Source organism: Cetorhinus maximus, chromosome 6, assembly GCF_964194155.1.
Source record: "Cetorhinus maximus chromosome 6, sCetMax3.hap1.1, whole genome shotgun sequence".
Classification (NCBI taxonomy): Eukaryota; Metazoa; Chordata; class Chondrichthyes; order Lamniformes; family Cetorhinidae; genus Cetorhinus; species Cetorhinus maximus.
Genome location: NC_135884.1, coordinates 158,038,693 through 158,061,921, shown reverse-complemented (window position 1 = coordinate 158,061,921; position 23,229 = coordinate 158,038,693). Strand labels below are relative to the sequence as shown.

Here is a 23,229-nt window from a genome sequence, read left to right as displayed (position 1 = left end):
AAACGCCTGTCTGCTCCCTTAATTAACAAATTCCCTCTCACTATTGCTCTTTCCCTCTTCTTTCTCCCCTCCTGTACAGCAGAGCTATCTGTGGTGCCACAAACCTGGCTCTGACTGCACTCCTCTAAGGAACCAATGCTCTCACCGGTATCCTAAACAGAAAACCGATTGGTGAAGGGGACCCCAGGGGACTCCTGCACTACCTATTTAATTTTCTTGGACTGCCTGGCGATCACCTATTCCCTTTCTGCCTCCAGGCTCCTAAGCTGCGATGTGACCACCTCTCTGAACATGCTATCTATGCAGCTCCCAGCCTTAGAAACATAGAAAATAGAAGCAAGAGTCAGACATTTGGCCCTTCGAGCCTGCTTCGCCATTCGATATGATCATGGCTGATCCTCTATCTCAACACCATACTCCTGCTCTCTCCCCATACCCCTTGACACCTCTAGAGTCTAGAAATCTATCTATTTCCTTCTTAAATATATTTAGTAACTTGGCTTCCACATAAGCCTTGCAGATGCACCACACTGACTCCAGCCACTGCTCGAGCTCCAAAACCCGGAGCTCAAGGTTCTGCAGCTGGTGACACTTTCTACACATGTGGCTGTCTAGGACACTGGTAGCATCCACAACTTCCCACATATTACAAGACACGCATTCCATACGAGCAAGCTGTCCTGCCATGGCTTCAATTTACTTCCTTGCGTGAACTTTGGTTTACTTATGCAACTTTATTTTACTTGGCTTCGACTTAACTTTATTTCCCTATTGCTTGTGTTTCTTACTTAAATGTAAGTAGCCCCTTCTTTTAAAAAGAATGTGTTCTAATTCTCAGCTACTTGATGACACTCCCTAACAGCAGTTTCTCACCAACCAATGAACTTGCCTGGGTGAGTGCAGCTCCGAAAACACTCAAGAAGCTCGACACCATCCAGGACAAAGCAGCCCGTTTGATTGGCACCCCTTCCAGTCCCTCGAGAGAGGGTTAATGAGCGTAGTGTGGTTGATTTTATGTATAAGGACTTTCAGAATGCATTTGGCAAAATATCAGACAATTCACTTGTTAGCAAAATTGAAGTCCATGATTAAAGGAACAGCAAGAGCCTGGATACAACTGGTGAAGGACAGAAGGCGGAGAGTGGTGGTGAGCAATTGTTATTCACACTGGAGGAAAGTGTGGACGAGTCCCCAGTTGTCAGTTTTTTTCTTTATTCTTTCATGGGATGTGGGCATCACTGGCAAGGCCAGCATTTGTTGCCTATCCCTAATTGCCCTGAGCCCAGTTTCCAATAACACAAAACTTGAAATTATAGTAAACAATAAGAATAGTATCAGACTTCAGGAGGATATACACAGGTGACGTCACAGACATGTGGCAAATGGAATTTAATAAAGAGAGCATTATGCATTTTGGCAGGAAGAATGAGGAGAAACAATATAAAATAATGGTACAATTTTAAGTGGCTTGTGGTAACAGAGATTTGGAGGTGTATTTATACGAATGTTTGGCAGGACAAGTTGAGAAGGCTGTTAAAAAGCAGAAAGGATCCTTTGCTTTATAAACAGAGGCATAGAGTACAAAGCAAGGATATTATGTTAATCCTTTATAAAACACTGGTTACATCTCAGCTGAAGTATTTTGTTCATTTCTGGATAACGCATTTTAAGTTAAGGCCTGAGAGAAGATTTACTAGAATGGTGCCAGAGATGAGGGGCTTCAGTAATGTGGAGAGATTAGAGAAGCTAGTATTGTTCTCCTTAGAGTAAAGAAGGTCAAGAGGAACTTTGGATAGACGTGTTCAAAATCATGAAGGGTTTTGATGGAGAAAGTCAAGAGAAGTGACATGAGGAACATTATTTGACAGAGCGAATTGTTATCTGGAATGGGCTGCCTGAAAGGGTGATGGAAGCAGATTCAATAAGAATTTTCAAAAAGGAATTGGATAATGCAGGAAATGGAGAAATTGTAAGGCTATAGGGAAAGAGCACAGAGATGGTGGAATTTGAATTCAACAATAATCTGGAATTAAAAGTCTAATGATGACCATGGAACCATTGTCAATTGTCATAAAAACCCATCTGGTTAATTAACGTCCTTTAGGGAAGGAAATCTGCCGTCCTTACCTGGTCTGGCCTACATGTGACTCCAGACCCACAGCAATGTTGTTGACTCTTGAATGTCCTCTGAAATGGCCTAGCAAGCCACTCAGTTGTATCAAACCGCCCAAAAGCCTCAAAGGAATGAAACTGGATGGACCACCCAGCATCGTACTAGGCACCGGAAACGACAAAGGCAGACCCAGCCTGTCAGCCCTGCAAAGAAGATAAGAAATAGGAACAGGAGTAGATCATTCGGCCCCTCAAGCCTACTCCGCCATTCAATAAGATCACTGCTGATCTTCTTGTGTTTCGATTTCCACATTCCCATCTACCCCTGATAACCTTTGATTCCCTTGCCTAACAAGAATCTATCTACCTCTGCCTTAAAAATATTCAATGATCCCGCCTCCACCACCTTCTGAGGCAGAGAATTCCAAAGTCGTACAACCCTCAGAAAGAAAAAAATTCTCCTCATTTCTGTCCTAAAAGGGAGACCCCTAATTTTAAAACCGTGCCCCCTAATTCTGGACTCACCCACAAGAGGAAACGTCCTTTCCACGTCCACCTTGTCAAGACCGTTCAGGGTCTTGTATACTTCAATCAAATCACCCCTCACTCTTCTAAACTCTAGTGGAAACAAGCCCAGTCTGTCCAACCTTTCCTCATAAGACAACCTGCTCATTCCAGGTAACAATCTAGTAAACCTCCTCTGAACCGTCTCCAATGCATTTACATCCTTCCTTAAATAAAGAGACCAAAACTGCACACAGTATTCGAGATGTAGTCTCACTAGTGCCCTGTATAACTGAAGCATAACATCCTTACTTTTAAGTTCAATCCTCTCTTAATAAAGGATAGCATTCCATTAGCCTTCTTAATTACTTGCTGTACCTGCATACTAACTTTTTGTGACTCATGTACCAGAACACCTGGATCCCTCTGCACCTCAGAATTATGCAGCTGTTCTCCATTTAAGTAATACTCTGCTTTTTTGTTCTTCCTGCCAAAGTGAATAACTTCACATTTTCCCACATTCGACTCCATTTGCCAGATCTTTGCCCACTCACTCAACCTATCTATATCCGTCTGCAACCTCATGTCCTCTTCACAACATACTTTCCCACCTATCTTTGTGTTATCTGCAAATTTAGCTACCATGCCTTCACTCCCCTCATCTAAGACATTGATGTAAATCGTAAAAAGTTGCGGCCCTAGTACAGACCCCCATAAGACATAGGAGCAGAAATTAGGCCATTCGGCCCATCGAGCCTGCTCCGCCATTCGATCATGGCTGATAAGTTTCTCAACCCCATTCTCCTGCCTTCTCCCCGTAAACTTTGATCCCTTTACCAATCAAAAACCTATCTATCTCGGTCTTAAATACACTCAATGACCTGGCCTCCACAGCCTTCTGTGGCAATGAATTCCATAGATTCACCACTCTCTGGCTAAAGAAGTTTCTCCTCATCTCTGTTCTAAAAGGTCTTCCCTTTACTCTGAGGCTGTGCCCTCGGGTCCTAGTCTCTCCTACTAATGGAAACATCTTCCCCACGTCCACTCTATCCAGGCCTTTCAGTATTCTGTAAGTTTCAATCAGATCCCCCCTCATCCTTCTAAACTCCATCAAGTATAGACCCAGAGTCCTCAAACGTTCCTCATATGTTAAGCCTTTCATTCCTGGGATCGTTCTCGTGAACCTCCTCTGGACCCTCTCCAGGGCCAGAACATCCTTCCTGAGATACGGGGCCCAAAATTGCTCACAATATTCTAAATGTGGTCTGACCAGAGCCTTATAAAGCCTCAGCAGCACATCCCTGCTTTTATATTCTAGTCCTCTCGAAATAAATGCCAACATTGCATTTGCCTTCCTAACTCCCGACTCAACCTACAAGTTAACCTTAAGAGAATCCTGGACTAGGACTCCCAAGTCCCTTTGCACTCCAGATTTCTGAATTCTCTACCCATTTAGAAAATAGTCTATGCCTCTATACTTTCTACCAAAGTGCATGACCTCACACTTCCCCACGTTGTATTCCATCTGCCACTTCTTTGCCCATTCTCCTAACCTGTCCAAATCCTTCTGCAGCCTCCCCGCCTCCTCAATGCTACCTGTCCCTCCACCAATCTTTGTATCATCTGCAGACTTAGCCAGGATGCCCTCAGTTCCTTCATCTAGATCATTAATGTATAAAGTGAAAAGTTGTGGTCCCAACACTGACCCCTGTGTAACTCCACTAATCACCGGCCGCCATCCTGAGAAGGACCCCCTTATCCCCACTCTCTGCCTCCTGCCAGACAGCCAATCTTCTATCCATGCTAGTACCTTGCCTCTAACACCATGGGCTCTTATCTTACTGAGCAGCCTCCTGTGCGGCACCTTGTCAAAGGCCTTCTGGAAGTCCAAGTAGATAACATCCATTGGCCCTCCTTTGTCTAACCTACTCGTTACCTCCTCAAAGAATTCTAACAGATTTGTCAGGCATGACCTCCCCTTGATGAAACCATGCTGACTTTGCCCTATTTTACCATGCACTTCCAAGTATTCTGAAATCTCATCCTTAATAATGGACTCTAAAATCTTACCAACGATCGAGGTCAGGCTAATTTCCCGTCTTTTGCCTCACTCCCTTCTTAAACGGGGGGGTTACATTAGCGATTTTCCGGTCCTCTGGGACCCTCCCTGACTCCAGTGATTCCTGAAAGATCACCACTAACGCCTCCACTATCTGTTCAGCTATCTCCTTCAGAACTCTGGGGTGTAATCCATCTGGTCCAGGTGATTTATCCACCTTCAGACCTTTCAGTTTTCCTAGCACCTTCTCCTTGGTAATGGCCACCATACTTACCTCTGCCCCCTGACTCTCTTGAACTTTGGGGATGTTACTTGTGTCTTCCACCGTGAAGACTGACGCAAAGTACCTATTCAGTTCCTCCGCCATTTCTTTGTTCCCCACTACTACTTCTCCAGTGTCATTTTCCAGCTGCCCAATGTCCACTTTTGCCTCTCTCTTACCTTTTATATATCTAAAAAAACTCTTGCAATCTACTTTTATATTACTGGCCAGTTTACCCTCATATTTAATCTTCTCCCTCCTTATTTCTTTTTTAGTTGTCCTCTGTTGGTCTTTGTAGGCTTCCCAATCCCCTGGTTTCCCACTGCTCTTCGCCACATTGTATGCTTTCTCTTTAGCTTTTATGCTGTCCCTGACTTCCCTTGTCAGCCATGGTTGCCTCGTCCTCCCTTTAGTATGCTTCTTCTTCCTAGGGATGAATTTTTGCTGTGTCTCCCAAATTACTCCCAGAAACTCCTGCCATTGCCACCCCTGTGGAACTCCTCTCGTCACATCCGGCCAATCAGAAAAAGACCCATTTATGCATACTCTCTGCTTTCTGCCAGCCAGTCAACCTTCTATCCATACTAATATGTTACTCCCTACACCATGTGCTTTTATTTTCCGTAATAATCTTTGATGTGGCAGCTTATCAAATGCCTTCTAGAAATCCAAGTACAGTACGTCTACAGACTCCCCTTTATCCACCACACATGTTCTCCTTCAAAAAACTCCAATAAATTGGTTCAACATGATCTTCCTTTCACAAAACCATGCTGACTCTTCCCAATTGCCTTGAGCTCTTCTAAGTGCCCAGCAATAACCACCTTAATAATCGATTCTAATAACTTGCCCACTTCAGATGTCAAGCTAACTGGCCTATAGTTTCATGTTTTCTGCCCCCCTCCCTTCTTGAATGGAGGGGTTATATTTGCTACTTTCCAGTCTGATGGAACCTTTCCAGAAACTAGTGAATTTTGGAAAATTAACACAGCACATCAACTACTTCATTAGCCACCTCTTAAAACCCTAGGATATAGTCCGTGGGGACCCGGGGACTTGCCAGCCTGCAGCTCTATCACTTGGCTCAGTACCGTTTCCCTGGTGATTTCAATTTCACCAAGTTCCTTTCTCCCATTCACCTCCTGATTTGCAGCTATTACTGGAATGTTTTTTGCATCCTCTATAGTGAACACAGAAGCAAAATATTTGTTCACCTCTTGATGGGCTTATGCCAAAAGTGGGAGGGCTATCTCACAGATTAGTCAAGCAACAGCTTGACAGTCATCTTCATGGAATCATATCTTATTGACAATGTCCCAGACACATCATCACCATCCCTGGGTATGTCCTGTCCCATCAGCAGGACAAGCTCAGCAGAGGTAGCAGCACAGTGGTATACAGTCAGGAGGGAGTTGCCCTGAGAGTCCTTAACATTGACTCCAGACCCCATGAAGTCTCAAGGCACCAGGTCAAACATGGGCAAGGAAACCTCCTGCTGATTACCACGTACCATCCCCCCTCAGCTGATGAATCAGTGCTCCTCCATGTTGAACAGCACTTGGAGGAAGCACTGAGGGTGGCAAGGGCACAGAATGTACTCGGTGGGGGACTTCAATGTCCATCACCAAGAGTGGCTCGGTAGCACCACTACAGACTGAACTGGCTGAGACCTAAATGACATAGCTGCTATACTGGGTCTGCGGCAGGTGGTGAGGGAACCAACAGGTGGGAAAAACACACTTGACCTCGTCCTCACCAACCTGCCTGTCACAGATGCATCTGCCCATGACTATCAGACGGAGTGACCCATCTTCATATTGAGGATACCCTCCAGCATGTTGTGCGGCATGACCACCATGCTGAAGGGGATAGATTTCAAACAGATCTCGCAATTAAAGACTGGGCATCCATTAAGCGCTGTGGGCCACAAGGAGCAGCAGAATTGTACTTGAACACAGTCTGTAACCTCATGGCCTGGCCTAACCCCCCTCTACCATTACCGCCAAGCCAGGGGATCAACCCTGGTTCAATGAAAGTGCAGGAGGGCTCTAGAACTTGCCGCGCCCCTAGCCAAGCTGTTTCAGTGCAGGTACACTGGCATCTACCCAGCAATGTGGAAAATTGCCCAGGTATGTCCTGTACACAAAAAGCAGGACAAATCTAACTCGGCCAATTACCGCCCCATCAAATAAACTCTCAATCATCAGTAAAATAATGGAAGGGGTCATCAACAGTGCTATCAAGTGGACTTGCTTAGCAATAACCTGCTCATTAACGCCCAATTTAGGTTCCACCAGAGCCACTCAGTTCCTGACCTCATTGCAGCCTTGGTTCAAACATGGACAAAAAAGTTGAACCCCCCGAGGTGAGAGTGACTGCACTTGACATCAAGGCTGCATTTGAGCAAGTGTGGCATCAAGGAGCCCTAGCAAAACTGGAGTCAATGGGAATCAGGGGAAAGCTCTCCGCTGGTTGGAGTCATACCTAGCACAAAGGAAGATGGTTGTAGTTGTTGGACATCAGTCATCTCAGCTCCAGGACATCATTGCAGGAGTTCCTCAGGGTAGTGTCCTCAGCCCAACCATCTTCAGCTGCTTCATCAGTGACCTTCCTTCCATCATGATGTCACAAGTTGTGATATTCGCTGATGATTGCACAATGTTCAGCACCATTCATGACTCCTCAGATACTGAAGCAGTCCATGTCCAAATGCAGCAAGACCTGGACAATATCCAGGTTTGGGCTGACAAGTGGCAAGTAACATTCGTGCCGCACAAGTGTTAGGCAATGACCATCTCCAACAAGAGAGAATCCAACCATCACCCCTTGACATTCAATGACATTACCATCACTGAATCCCCCACCATCAACATCCTGGGAGTTACCATTGATCAGAAACTGAACTGGACTAGCCATATAAATACTGTGGCTACAAGAGCAGGTCAGAGGCTAGGAATCCTGCGATGAGTAACCCACCTCCTGACTTCCCAAAGCCTGTCCACCATCTACAAGGCATAAGTCAGGAGGGCGATGGAATAATCTCCACTTACCTGGATGGGTGCAGCTCCAACAACACTCAAGAAGCTTGACACCATCCAGGACAAAGCAGCCCATTTGATTGGCACCACATCCACAAACATTCAGTCCCTTCACCACTGACGTATAGCGGCAGCAGTGTGTACCATCTACAAGATTGGCAATAAATGCTGGCCTAGCGAGTGAAGCCCACCTCCCTTGAATGAATAAAAAAAAAGCACATTGGACAGAAAGGCCTCCTTCTGTGCTATGTCTTTATGATTCCAACTGTTCAGTACTTTGGTGATAGGGAAACAGTGAATCAGTACAGAAGTTTTTGGGGAAATATGATGTAGAGTAAGCAATTTACTCCATAATTTTCTGGGACTTGTGTGCCGTAAACCGGGCTCCATAATGTAGATGTGACTTTACAATGATGAAAGTCTCCAGGCAATTCTGGATGTTAACTTTTTAATCTTGCCCCACAGATGCTGCCTGGCCTGCTGACGGTTTCTGTATCAGTTCACACTTGATAACAATGACTCTAACACATGGACCGGAAACACCAACAGTAAGGTTCAGGTATTAAATCTTTATTTTGATAAAAGTTCATATAAAACATCAGAATTTAAAACCCCAAAGTGATTGTAAAAAATAAATGTTTTGAATAGAAGCCTGGGCAGGAATTACAATCACTGTTTTCCCAATGTGCACCTAATTAGAATCACCTTACAAACAAACATGACTTTGGATTTCACCAACAACGTTATACAAGGTTTTCAGTTAAAATCCGTTCACCTGCAGTAAGTGAAGCTCAGGAGCTTTATTAAATACAGAATCTGACAAATACATTCATACAAAAATAAAATAAGTTACATTTTCGAAAGACGGAGCAATATTGTAAACAAGAGGTTGCTTGTTCAGCGATTTGTTTCCCCTGAAATGAGAGTGTTTCTCACGTTCACATTGTGGCCTGTAAGAATGTCCGCAAAACCAGGCTGAAGTTTCATTCAGTATAAATATGCAAATAGGCTCTAATAAAAGATTAGGCGATGTGCCAGGATTCGGTTCTGATAGCAGCACCTGTTTAATACTAACGCTCTATTTACACCTCCACCCTGAGGTGCTAACTTTCACCCACACCCATCTCAGGGTACTAACTGTCACCCACGTGCCACCTTGGGGTGTTCATGCTAGCTCCCTCTGACAATGCTGCAGAAACATCACTCCTTTTTCTTAAACATTTACAGTTTTTCTTTATTAAACAAGTAAAAATTATTAAATTAGAGAAAAAAAACACTCCTGGACTCATCCCAGGCAGCAGGAGGTTTGATGGTATCAAGAGCCCTGGTGGGCGGCACAGCCACATATACTGCCAGGGAGTTGGCAGTCCCAGTGTGGGTGTGGCTGTGTGAGAGCAGGGCCTGGGCTTTAGGCCTCCAGGAAGGCCAGGTCACAGTGCTCTCGCTTGCGGCCACATGGCTTGATGACGATGCCCAGGTAGAGGCCGAGCAGTAGCAGCCAGTAACAGGTGTATATGGTAGAACCAATAATGAGGAAAGGCCACTCAGTGTCGGGCAGGGGCTGCTGGCTCTCCCGGTAGATGGTGTATCCCAGACCCCCGGACAACACTGCAAACCACACAGAGACGGGCAGCAGGCCCACAAGGTTAACCACAAGCTTGCGGCGCCCTGATGTGCCCCAGCCAGGCCGGTTGATGGTGAGCAGGGCGAAGAATTTGGCAGGCAGGAGGCTGGACATGTACAGGAGTGAGTAGAGGGACAGGAAGAGCATTTGTGCTGATCCCCGAAGTAGGCAGGCGAAGGCAGCCTTCAGCACCCCTACCCCTTGTACAGCCAGCAGAAAGAGCAGGATGTTCCACAGTCGACCCCTGTAGAAGAGCTGCAGCACAGTGCCCGTGAGGAAGAAGGGGAAGAAGCCGCTGACTATAGCCTCGTATGTCATCCATGGATGGTGCTTGTGGAAGCAGAGTGCACCATACAGCCACTCGCGGAAATAGGACTTGCTCCAGCGGGTCTGCTGGTTGAGCCAGCGGAGGTAGCGGCTTGGCGTTTCGGTCAGGCAGCGGGAGCGGGCTGTATACTTGGTCTTGAAGCCCAGGCCCAGCACTCGGTTGGTGAGGTGTCGGTCATCTCCAAAGCTGCACCTGGAGCCCAGAAACTGCTGGCTGTACCAGTCACACAGGAAAAGACGCAGAAGGGGGTTGCGGTACATGCCCAGCGGCCCACTGATGCACTGCACACAGCCAAAGTAGGACTGGCAGGCCCGCTCCACATTAAAGGCCATCCAGTAACGCACACTGCTCAGAAAAGAGATCCACGAATCATACAGGTTCAGGATCTGCGGACAGACAAAGGAGACCAGAGTTATACTGCATTGGCTGACGCTCACAAAGCTCTAAATCCAATCACAGAGCATTGTAGGAACACTGAATAATGGGGGGATAGGCTGGTAGACAGAGTAATGGGGATAACATGGGGAGAAACAGGTTATTAAGGACAATGGGGAGAGACTGGTTAATATTGAAAACAGAGAGACTGGTTATTGGGGATATGAGGGGATGGACTGGTATTATGGGGACAGCATTGGGGAGAGACTGTTTCATGAGCAAAGCAGGGGAAGAGACTGGTTAATGATGAAAATAGAGGAGACTTTAATGGGGAAAATGGGAGAAAACGTGTTAATGGGCACATGGATAGAAGACTGGTTAATGGGGACAGCAGGATGGAGACTGGTAAATGGGACAACAGGGGGACAGACCAGTTAATGGGGACATGGGGAGGGGGGAACTGGTTAATTGAGACAGCAATGGAGAGACTGGTTAATGGGGTAAAAACAACTTCCTAGAGTTCCTGCAAACCTGAAACAAGGGCAGAAAAAGCTGAAATCAAAACAGGAAATGCTGGAAAAGATCTGACTACACTAATCCCATTTTCCAGCGCTTGGTCCATAGCCCTGGAGGCTATGGCGACGCAAATGATATCTAAATACTTCTTAAACTGTACGAGAGTTTCTGACTCAACCACCCTTTCAGGCAGTGAGTTCCAGACTCCCACCACCCTCTGGGTGAAAAAGTCTCTCCTGAACCTCCTTCTTAGCCTTCTACCTCTTACCTTAAATCTATGCCCCCTGGTTATTGACCCCTCTATTAATGGAAAAAGTGCCTTCTTATCCACCCTATCTATGCCCCTCATAATCTTATACACCTCCATCAGGTCCCCTCTCAACCTTCATTGCTTCAAGGAAAACAACCCCAGCCTATCCAATCTTTCCGCATAGCTCAGACCCTCCAGCCCAGGCAGCATCCTGATAAATCTCCTCTGCACCCTCTCTAGTGCCATCACATTCTTCCTATAATGTGCTGACCAGAACTGCACACAGCACTCCATAGAACCATAGAACATTACAGCACAGAAAACAGGCCCTTCGGCCCTTCTAATCTGTGCCGAAATATTATTCCGCTAGTCCCATTGACCTGCACCTAGTCCATAACCCTCCAGACCTCTCCCATCCATGTATCTATCTAATTTATTCTTAAAACTTAAGAGTCGATTTACTACGTCGATGGTAGCTTGTTCCACACTCTCACCACTCTCTGAGTGAAGACGTTCCCCCTAATGTACCCCCTAAACCTTTCCCCTTTCACCCTAAAGCCATGTCCTCTCGTGTTTATTTCTCCTAATCTAAGTGGAAAGAGCCTACTCGCATTTACTCTGTCTATACCCCTCACAATTTTGTAAACTTCTATCAAATCTCCCCTCGTTCTTCTACACTCCAAGAAATAAAGTCCTAACCTGTTTAATCTTTCCCTGTAACTCAACTCCTTAAGACCCGGCAACATCCTAGTAAATCTTCTCTGCACTCTCTCAATCTTACTGATATCCTTACTGATATCCAACTCCAGTTGTGGCCTAACCAGCGTTTTATACAGTTCCAGCATAATCTCCCTGTTCTTGTATTAAATGCCTCGGCTAATAAAGGCAAGTATCCCATTTGCTTTCTTAACCACCTTATCTATCTGCCCTGCTATCTTCAGGGATCTGTGGATATGCACACCAAGGTCCCTCTGATCTTCAGTACTTTCCAGGGTCCTACCATTCATAGTGTAATCCTTTGCCTTGTTAGCCCTCCCCAAGTGCATTACCTCACACTCTTCTGGGTTGAATTCCATTTGCCACTGCTCTGGCCACCTGACCAGTCCATCGATGTCCTCCTGCAGTTTATGGCTATCCTCCTCACTATTTACCACCCTACCAATTTTCACGTGAACTGCGAACTTCTTGATCATACCCCCTACATTTACGTCCAAATCATTTATGTACACCACAAACAGCAAGAGCCCCAGCACCGAGCCCTGTGGAACCCCACTGGAAACAGATTTCCAACCACAGAAATATCCCTCTACCATCACCCTCTGCTTCCTGCCTCTCAGCCAATTGTGGATCCAACGTGCCACTTTGCCTTGGATCTCATGGGCTCTTACTTTCTTGACCAGCTTGTCTTATCAAAAGCCTTGCTAAAGTCCATGTAGACCACATCAAATGCATTACCCTCATCAACACTCCTGGTCACCTCATCAAAAAATTCAATCAAATTTGTCAAACACGACCTTCCCTTAACAAATCCATGCTGACTATTCCTGATTAATCCATGTCTCGCCGAGTGCAGATATATTCTGCCCTCAGAATTGTTTCTAGTAACTTCCCCACCACCGAGGTTAGACTGACTGGCCTGTAATTTCCTGATCTATCCCTTCCTCCCTTTGTTAATAATGGGACAATGTTTGCAGTCCTCCAGTCCTCTGGCACCTCACCTGTAGCCAGAGAGGATTTGAAAATTACTGCCAGGGCCTCTGATATCTCTTCCCTTGCCTCTCTCAACAGCCTGGGATAAATCTCATCCAGGCCTGAGGATTTATCTACTTTTAAGGCCGCTAAACCCGCTAGTACCTCCTCTCTCTCTATGTTAATTTCCTCTAATATTTCACAGTCCTCCACCCTGATGTCTATACCTTTTCTCCAAGGAAAACAGTCCCAACCTCTCCTCATAGCTACAGTTGTTCATCCTGGGAATCATTCTTGTGAATCTCCTCTGTACATCTCCAATGCCTTCACATCCTTCCTCAAGTATTGTGAAGGCTGATGCAAAGTATTCATTGAGGACTGTACCCACATCTTCCAGGTCCACACACAGATTACCTCTATGGTCTCTAATTGGCCCTACTCTTTCCCTAGTTATTCTCTTGCTCTTTATATATATTTAAAAACCCCTTTAGGTTTTCCTTTATTCTACCACCAAATGCTTTCTCATACACTCTCTTAGTTTTCCTAATTTCCTTTCTAAGTTCCCTCTGCACTTTTTATACTCCTCTCGGGACTCTGCTGTATTGAGCCCTCGGTATCTGCCATAAGCTTCTCTTTTTTTCCTTAATCATAACCTTTATGTCCTTTGACATCTAGAATTCTCCGGACTTGGTCCCCCTCTTTGTCTTTACGGGAACATATTTGCCCTGTACTCTCGCTATTTCCCCCTTGAATGCCTCCCACTGCTCTGACACAGTTTTATCTGCAAGTAGCTGCTCCCAGTCCAATTGGACCAAATCGTATCTCATCTTAGTAAAATTAGCCTTTCCCCAGTTTAGAACTTTTATTCACCTGAGAGGTCAACCAGTCCCTCTACCGCCCCACCCCACCCGACCCGACCCCACCCCACCCCACCCCAAATGGCTGTTTCACAGAAGGTCCAACCCTCTGCCCAATTTCAGGGAAATCGTTTCTGGTTGGAGGAATCTACTCAAACTGTCACAGTTCAGACATTAACAGGAATTTGTGCCAACCTGCACATCCCCGCCAACTGCCCCCACACTGGGGTCTCCATCCAGGACTCTCACCATCTCTGCAGTACAGGCTGGGTCCAATACTGTGTCTGAATCACACACCTGAGGAGAAAAACCAGAGGGAGTCAGTTATTTCCAGCTTGTTTATGAAGGCAGAAATCACACAGTGATGGGCATTGGATAGGCCATTGTGCCTATCATCAGAACAGTCCACTATCTGAGCCACGCTGACCAATTTAGTCTCAATTACAATCACTATTGAGGTGGTTGTGGATCCTCAATGCTTGGGCCTCTACCCTTTGGCTCCTGGTCACTGTTAGTTACCTCTGGATGAAGCAGAGAGATCACAGAATTTTTACAATAAAGGAGGCCATTCAGCCCATCGAGTCTGCACTGGCTCTCTGAAAGAGCATTTCACATGGTCCCACTCCCCTGCCTTTACTCCATAACCTTGCACATTCTCTACTTTCAGGTAGCAATACAATTCCCTTTTGAATACCTCGATCGAACCTGCCTCCACCACCCTCTCAGGAAGTTCGTTCCCGACTCCAACCACCCTCTGGGTGAAAAAATTTTTCCTCACATCACATTTACTCCTTTTGTCAATTATTTTGAATCTGTGCCCTCTAGTTCTTGATGTTCTGAAGTGGGAACAGTTTCTCACTATTTACTCTGTCCATACCCCTCAGGATCTTGAATACTTCTATCAAATCTCCTCTCAGCCTTCTTTTCTCCAAGGAAAACAGTCCCATCCACTCCAATCTATCCTCATAGCTACAGCTCTTCATCCCGGGAATCATTCTTGTGAATCTCCTCTGTACTCTCTCCAATGCCTTCACATCTTTCCTCAAATATTGTGCCCAAACTGGATGCAGTACTCCAGATGAGGCCTAACTAGTGTCTTATACAAGTTCAACATGACCTCCTTACTCTTGTGCTCAATGCCCCTATTAATAAAGCCTAAGATACTATATGCTTTATTAACTGCTCTCTCAACATGACCTGCCATCTTCAATGACCTATGTACGTATACACCAAGGTCCCTCTGTTCCTGCACCTCCTTTTGAGTTTCGCCCTTTATTTTATACTGTCTCTCCACATTCTTCCTGCCAAAATCAATCACCTCACACTTCCCTGCATTGAACTTCATCTGCCACTTGTCTGCCCAATCCACCAACATGTCTATGTCCTTTTGAAGTTCACTACTATTCTCATCACAGTTGACAACGTTTCCAATCTTCGTAACATCTGCAAACAAAGGTTCAATAGGCTGATTTCTGGAAAAAGATTGCTGTCCTATGAGGAGGGATTGAGTAGTACTGGCCTATATTCCCTGGAGTTTAGAAGAATGAGGGGTGATCTCATTGAAGCATAACATTTTGAGAGGGCTTGACAGAGTAGATGCCGAGAGGCTGTTTCCCCAGGCTAGATAGTGGGCTGGATTTTCCCATCTTAGTTTTTTTCCAGATGTCAGGACCATTTTTAAGTCATGAGTACAACTGCCACAGAAGTGGGACGTTTTTATATTTGTCCAGTGGATGTGGGCATCGCTGGCAATGCCAGTATTTATTCTCCATCCATAATTGCCCTTGAGAAAGTAGTACTAATACAGACTTACTGACACTGTCCTAAAGAGTGTGCAGGGTCAGAGGGACATGGGGGTGCATGTGCATCGATCTTTGACATATTGAGAAAGTAGTTAGCAAAACATTTGGATTCTTGGGCTTCATAATTAGAAACAGTGAGCACAAAAGCAGAGAAGCTATGTTGAATCTTTAAAAAGCTCTAATTTGGCCCCAACTAGAGTATTGCGTCCAGTTCTGGTCACCGCACTTTCGGAAGATGTGAAGCCTTTGAGGGGGTGCAGAGGAGATTTATTGAATGGTTTCAAGGATAGGCAGGGGGAGTTGGCAGGAGCGGGGGTTGTTTATATACAAGCTTAGTTTAGAGAAGCTGAGGTTGTTCTCTTTGGAGTAACTTGCGTAAAACATTGGCTCAGCCTCAGCTGGAGTATTGCGTCCAGTTCTGGGATACACACTTTAGGTAAGATGTGAAGGCATTAGAGAGAGTGCAGAGGTCCACTCTTCCATCACCCCCTACACCTCAACCCCCTTCCACGGCACCTTTCCATGCAATTGCAGAAGGTACAACACCTGCCCCTTTATCTCCTCCCTCCTCATTGCCCAAGGCCTCAAACACTCCTTTCAAGTGAAGCAGCATTTCACTTGCACTTCCCTCAATTTAGTCTACTGCATTCGCTGCTCCCAATGCGGTTTCCTCTACATTCGAGAGACCAAACGCAGACTGGATGACCATGTGAAGGCATTAGAGAAAGTGTTGGTAAATGGGATTAGGTAGGTAGGTCAGGTGTTTCTCACATGTCAGTGCAGACTCGATGGGCCGAAAGGCCTCTTCTGCACTGTGATTCTGTGATTCCGTGAAAATATTCACAAGAATGGTTCCAGGGATAAGGAACTTCAGTTAATTCAGATAGATTGAAGAAGTTGGAACAAAAACATAAAATGCTGGAAAAACTCAGCAGGTCTAACAGCATCTGTGGAGAGAAAAACAGAGTTAACGTTTCGAGTCCATATGACTCTTCTTGAGAGCTAAAGAGAAGTAAAAATGTGATGAAATTTATACTGTTTAAGGGGGATGGAGCAGGTGAAGCTGGATAGAAGGCCAGCGATAGGTGGAGGCAAAGGAGAGATTGCGAAAGATGTGATGAACAAAAGGACAAAGGGGTGTTAATGATAGTGGTACTGGCTAAAGGAGGTGCTGATGGTGACATTAAGATCAGAAAGCAGAATGTGGTAAAGCAGGACAAAGGTAAGCACTTGGAAAAAACAACATGAACAAGTGACAAATGGCCCTAGTGGGGATGGGGTGGGGGGAGGGGACAGTGTGGGAAAAAAGATCGAAAATAGGATAAAAGATGGGGATAAAACAATGAATAAAAATGAAAACAAATAAAAATAAGTGGATAAAAAATAAAAATGAATATTGAAAAAAGGGAATCAAAAAGGGGTGGGGGTGGGGGAGAGAGTTCATGATCTAAAATTGTTGAACTCAATGTTAAGTCCGGAAGGCTGTAAAGTGCCTAGTCGGAAGATGAGGTGCTGTTCCTCCAGTTTGCAGTGAGCTTCACTGGAACAATGCAGCAGGCCAAGGACGAACATGTGGGCATGAGAGCAGGGTGGGTGTTGAAATGGCAAGCGACAGGGAGGTCTGGGTAATGCTTGCGGACAGACCGAAGGTGTTCCGCAAAGCGGTCACCCAGTCTGCGTTTGGTCTCTCCAATGTAGAGGAAACTGCATTGGGAGCAGCGAATGCAGTAGACCAAATTGAGGGACGTGCAAGTGAAATGCTGCTTCACTTGAAAGAAGTGTTTGGGCCCTTGGGTGGTGAGGAGAGGGGAAGTGAAGGGGCAGGTGTTGCATCTTCTGCGGTCGCATGGGAAGGTGCCGTGGGAGGGGATTGAGGTATAGGGAGTGATGGAGGAGTGGACCAGGCTGTCCCGAAGGGAACAGTCCCTACAGAATGCTGCATGGGGAGGTGAAGGGAAGATGTGTTTGGTGGTGGCATCATGCTGGAGTTGGCGGAAATGGCGGAGGATGATCCTTTGAATGCAGAGGGTGGTGGGGTGAAAAGTGAGGACAAGGGGGACCCTATCATGATTCTGGGAGGGAGAGGAAGGTGTGAGGGCAGAGGTGCAGGAGATGGATCGGACACAGTTGAGGGCCCTGTCAACCACAGTGGGGGTGAAACCTCGGTTAAGGAAGAAGGAAGACATGTCAGAAGTGCCGTTTTGGAAATTGGCATCATCAGAACAGATGCTACGGAGGCGAAGGAACTGAGAGAATGGGATGGAGTCCTTACAGGAAGCGGGGTGTGAGGAGCTGTAGTCGAGGTATCTGTGGGAGTTGGTAGGCTTGTAGAGAATATTGGTGGACAGTCTATCACCAGAAATAGAGACAGAGAGGTCAAGGAAGGGAAGGGAAATGTCGGAATTGGACCACATGAAGGTGATGGAGGGGTGGAAATTGGAAGCAAAATTGATAAATTTTTCCAGGTCCAGACGAGAGCATAAAGCAGCACTGAAACTAGATCTAAAATAACCTGTTCCCAAGTTGGTTCCTCAATGTACTGCTCTAGAAAACCATCTCGCATACATTAAGAATTCCAAGACCTCCACAACATTGGTACTAATTAGGTTTACCCAGTCTATATGTAGATTGAAATCCCTCACGATTACTACATTAACCATGTTACATGCACCTCTAATTTCCTGACTTATACTGTGATTCACATTACCATTGCAGTTTGGTGGCCTACAAACAATTCCCACCAATGTTTCTATCCCTTGATGTTTCTTAGTTTCACCCAAACTAATTCTATGTTTTGATCTTTAAAACTAAGGCCATCGTTCACTACAGTACTAAAGCCCTCTTTAATTAACAGAGCTACCTCACCACCTTTCCCAGCTTCCTGTCCTTCCTGAATGTCACATACCCTTAGATATTCAGGTCCCAGCTTTGGTTTCCTTGTAGCCATGTCTCTGTAATGACTATCAGGTCATACGTATGAATTTCTATTTGAGCAGATAGTTCATCTGTTTTATTGCGAATGCTGCGGGTATTCAGATACAGAGACCTGAATTCAGTTTTTTTTTACTTGTTTTTGTAAACTCTGGCTCTATCTGCTGGCACACTTTAAAGTTTGCAATTACTGTCCCTTCCTGCATACTCTAATTATCATTATTAGCTTTGTTGCTACTTTAATCTAATCCCTTGTCATTTTCCTTTAATTTACTCAATCTTCCCCTATATGATCCTTCCACCCGCTATTTAGTTTAAAGTCCTCTCTACTTCCCAAGCTATCCGACTCTCCAGAACACTGGTCTCAGCACGGTTCAGGTGAAGTCCATCCCAATGGTACAGCCTCCACTTTCCCCAGTACTGTTGCCAGTACCTCACAAATTGGAACCCACTTCTCCCTCACCAGTCTTTGAGCCATGCATTCATCTCTCTGATCTTATTCACCCTATGCCATTTTGCACAGACAGATGATTACATTTGAGGTTCTGCTTTTTAATTTAGTGCTTAGTTCCTCATACTCCTTATGCAGAACCTCTTTCCTAGCCTTACCTATGTCGTTGGTACCTACATGGACCACGACAACTGGATTGTCCCCCTCCCACTGCAAGTTCCTCTCCAGCCCTGAGCAGATGTCCTGAACTCTGGCACCGGGCAGGCAACTTAGCCGCTTGGACTCTCGTTCTTTGCTGCAGAGAACAGTGTCAATCCTCCTGACTTTACTGTCCCCTACTATCACTACATTCCTTTTAACTCCCCCCACTTGAATGGCTTCCTGTACCATGGGGCCACGATCAACCTGCTCATATACACTGCAGCCCTTGTTCTTGTCCATAGAAGCTGCACAAACTTTGAATTTGTCGTTCAATTGCAAGGACTGAGGCTCTTCCACTCCCACCTTCTCGATCCCCTTAGCTGCCTGACTCGCAGTCACACCCTCCTGTCCCTGACCACTGACCAAATCACACAATGCTAATCTAAGCGGTGTGACCGCCTTCTGGAACAAAGTTTCCAGGTAACTTTTCCCCTCCCTGATGCATCGCAGTGTCTGCAGCTCAGCCTCCAACTCAATGACTCTTAGCTGAATCTCCTCAAGCCGCAGACACTTACTGTATGCCTGGTTGCCATGGATTACAGTGGCAACCAGGAGCTCCCACAAGCTGCAGCCATGACACATCACCTGTCCTGCCATCTTTATTGTGTTAATCAAATTTATTTTTCTTCATAAATTTAAAGTTCTCCTCTTCACCGAACTTCCTTACTCACCAAACTCTGTTTCATACTCTGCGCACTGAAGCAGAACTCAGTGCAGACTTAATCATTTGTTGTGTAATAATGTATGAGGATACCCAAATCGTTCTGAGCCAACATTTAATAGTTTTCTCATTTAAAATATTCAGCTTTTCTATTCTTCCTACTGGAGTTAATTCTGAACATTGTCTCTCAATGGGAGGAGCTGGGATTGTTGCCTCATCACCTGTTATAGGAATGCTGTGTGGACAGTGCCCCAATAAAAATCTGCCTCAATCAAATTTTGGGTAACAGTAAAACCTCGACTCTGTTCCCGAGTACATCAGCCCCACCTGTATATAATCCACGGAGTCGCCAAGTGCAGCGAATGCTGTGTACATCACCTCTCGCTTCCCTCCCCACTTCTGCATGATGCAGGAGAATTTAGACTGAGTCACGGTTTCCTCGACCCTCCTCTTGCCTTCACTGAAGGTAATATGCGTTTCTCCGGTCCCCATCTCATGGTAATTACTCTTCCAGACATAGGAGCCAGTGCTCTCCAAGCCCATGAGCTCATTGAATATCTCCATCATATAAAAGTCTTCATCGCTGTTGCCGTCAATGACCATCACCACCTTGAGGTTGGGATATGCGATCCGCTTCACTGACATCAGACATTTCTTCAGATAATCTGGGTCCTCCTGGTAAGCAGCAATACAAAGAGCGACCGACTTGTTAAGTTTGAGGGGTCGATTTTCTTTCCTCATCTTCCTGTGCTCCAGGAAAGCGAAGAGACTCTGAATAAAGAGGTGGAGGGCGAGGATGGCCCCGTACAGCCCAAAGGACAGGTGGTAATTCTCCGTGTAGCCAAACTGATAACCCTTCACGTAGGTGCAGGTAATGGCTGCCAGCACCGACAAGGCAAACAAGGTGCTTGCTATGATTCGGAGAGCAGTACAGAATCTCTCACAGGACATGTTCTGTAATGGGAAAGATAGAGAAAGCCAGTGAATATCCAGCATTAATGTGGGATGGTCAGGGAAGTGCAGTGACAGAGAATTACACAAAATGTACAGCATAGAATTAGGCCATTCAGCTGAACCAGACCACGCCAGGCTCCTCCTATCCTACATCCTAACACGCTATTCCCTTCACCCAAATGTGCTTATCTAGCCTCCTCTGCCTGAGGTGGTGGTGGGGCAGGAACACTCACAACATTTAAGAAGTATTTAGATGAGCACTTGAAACACCAAAGCATACAGGGCTATAGGCCAAGTGCTGGAAAATGGGATTGGAATCGATAGGTGCTTGATGGTCGGCATGAACTCAATGGGCTGAAGGGCCTGTATCTGTGCTGTTTAACTCTGATTCTTAAATGTGTCTATGTTATTCACTCCAACCGCTCCACATGGTGGTCAGTTCCAATTTCTCACCACTCTCTGGATGAAGAAGATTCTCCTGAATTCCCCATTGGATTTCTTACTGATTATCTTATAACCACGAGCTCCAGTTATGCTCTTAATGACAAATGGAAAGATTGTCTCTGTCAGTACTATCAAAATCTTTCATCATTTTAAATCCCTCTATTAGGTATTTAAAACAAATGAAACTGTAAAACATTAGCTTAAAAATACTTCCCTAATCCCTCACAGCCCACTTTCTACTTCCTTCCACAGAGAAGCCACAAACAGGACTGTCCTGAGGTATCAACCCTTTCAGCTCCAACCCACAACACTTATTTCTTCTTATCTTAATACCATTCCTGCTCCACCTGCTTCATCCCTACTCCAATTCCCACTGCCACTCCCTTTCTCTATTCATTCACTCACTCCCTTTCTCTCCCTCTCGACTCCTGCGCTCCCTCCTTCTCTACTCCTGCGCTCCCTCCCTCTCTCTACTCCTGCGCTCCCCCCTCTACTCCTGCGCTCCCTCCCTCTCTCGACTCCTGCGCTCCCTCCCTCTCTCGACTCCTGCGCTCCCTCCCTCTCTCGACTCCTGCGCTCCCTCCCTCTCTCGACTCCTGCGCTCCCTCCCTCTCTCGACTCCTGCGCTCCCTCTCTCGACTCCTGCGCTCCCTCCCTCTCTCGACTCCTGCGCTCCCTCCCTCTCTCGACTCCTGCGCTCCCTCCCTCTCGACTCCTGCGCTCCCTCCCTCTCTCGACTCCTGCGCTCCCTCCCTCTCTCGACTCCTGCGCTCCCTCCCTCTCGACTCCTGCGCTCCCCCTCTCTCAACTCCTGCGCTCCCCCTCTCGACTCCTGCGCTCCCTCCCTCTCTCGACTCCTGCGCTCCCTCCTCTCGACTCCTGCGCTCCCCCTCTCGACTCCTGCGCTCCCCCTCTCGACTCCTGCGCTCCCTCCCTCTCGACTCCTGCGCTCCCTCCCTCTCTCGACTCCTGCGCTCCCTCCCTCTCTGACTCCTGCGCTCCCCCCTCTCGACTCCTGCGCTCCTCCCTCTCGACTCCTGCGCTCCCCCTCTCTCGACTCCTGCGCTCCCTCCCTCTCGACTCCTGCGCTCCCTCCCTCTCTCGACTCCTGCGCTCCCTCCCTCTCGACTCCTGCGCTCCCTCCCTCTCTCGACTCCTGCGCTCCCTCCTCTCTCGACTCCTGCGCTCCCTCCCTCTCTCGACTCCTGCGCTCCCCCTCTCGACTCCTGCGCTCCCTCCCTCTCGACTCCTGCGCTCCCTCCCTCTCTCGACTCCTGCGCTCCCTCCCTCTCTCGACTCCTGCGCTCCCTCCCTCTCTCGACTCCTGCGCTCCCTCCCCTCTCTCGACTCCTGCGCTCCCTCCCTCTCTCGACTCCTGCGCTCCCTCCCTCTCGACTCCTGCGCTCCCCCCTCTCGACTCTGCGCTCCCCCTCCTCGACTCCTGCGCTCCCCCTCTCTCGACTCCTGCGCTCCCTCCCTCTCTCGACTCCTGCGCTCCCTCCCCTCTCGACTCCTGCGCTCCCTCCCTCTCGACTCCTGCGCTCCCCTCCCTCTCTCGACTCCTGCGCTCCCTCCTCCTCGACTCCTGCGCTCCCTCCCTCTCTCGACTCCTGCGCTCCCTCCCTCTCGACTCCTGCGCTCCCCCCTCTCGACTCCTGCGCTCCCCCCTCTCGACTCCTGCCCTCCCTCCCTCTCTACTCCTGCCCTCCCTCCCTCTCTGACTCCTGCGCTCCCTCCCTCTCGACTCCTGCCTCCCCCCTCCCCCTCTCTACTCCTGCGCTCCCCCTCTCTCGACTCCTGCGCTCCCCCCTCTCGACTCCTGCGCTCCTCCCTCTCGACTCCTGCGCTCCCTCCCTCTCTCGACTCCTGCGCTCCCTCCCTCTCGACTCCTGCGCTCCCCCTCCTCTCGACTCCTGCGCTCCCCCCCTCTCGACTCCTGCGCTCCCCCCTCTCGACTCCTGCGCTCCCTCCCTCTCTCGACTCCTGCGCTCCTCCCTCTCGACTCCTGCGCTCCCCCCTCTCGACTCCTGCGCTCCCTCCCTCTCGACTCCTGCGCTCCCCCTCTCTCGACTCCTGCGCTCCCTCCCTCTCGACTCCTGCGCTCCCTCCCTCTCTCGACTCCTGCGCTCCCTCCCTCTCGACTCCTGCGCTCCCTCCCTCTCTCGACTCCT

The 23,229-nt window shown here is 47.4% G+C and overlaps 2 protein-coding genes across 3 annotated transcripts in view; one reads left to right on the top strand and one right to left on the bottom strand.

Annotated features, from left to right (window-relative positions):
- Positions 1-8,572, top strand: part of chtf8 (CTF8, chromosome transmission fidelity factor 8 homolog (S. cerevisiae)) — a 17,442-nt gene extending 8,870 nt beyond the window's left edge. Inside the window, exon 4 of one of the 2 annotated variants that reach the window (XR_013576978.1) lies at positions 8,441-8,572. The gene's annotated coding sequence lies outside the window, so the exon portion shown is untranslated. Of the gene's footprint in view, positions 1-838; positions 859-8,440 lie in introns of those variants that run through there. The other variant, XR_013576979.1, reaches the window with a different exon arrangement.
- The window catches only part of has3 (hyaluronan synthase 3), a 15,922-nt gene continuing 1,217 nt past the window's right edge, over positions 8,525-23,229 (bottom strand). Inside the window, exons 2-4 of the mRNA XM_078544730.1 lie at positions 19,988-20,614; positions 13,810-13,911; positions 8,525-10,313 (exon numbers count right to left, since the gene is read on the bottom strand). Of these exons, the coding sequence (XP_078400856.1) occupies positions 9,384-10,313; positions 13,810-13,911; positions 19,988-20,611 (1,656 nt within the window). The 5' untranslated portion in view covers positions 20,612-20,614 and the 3' untranslated portion in view covers positions 8,525-9,383. The remainder of the gene's footprint in view (positions 10,314-13,809; positions 13,912-19,987; positions 20,615-23,229) is intronic.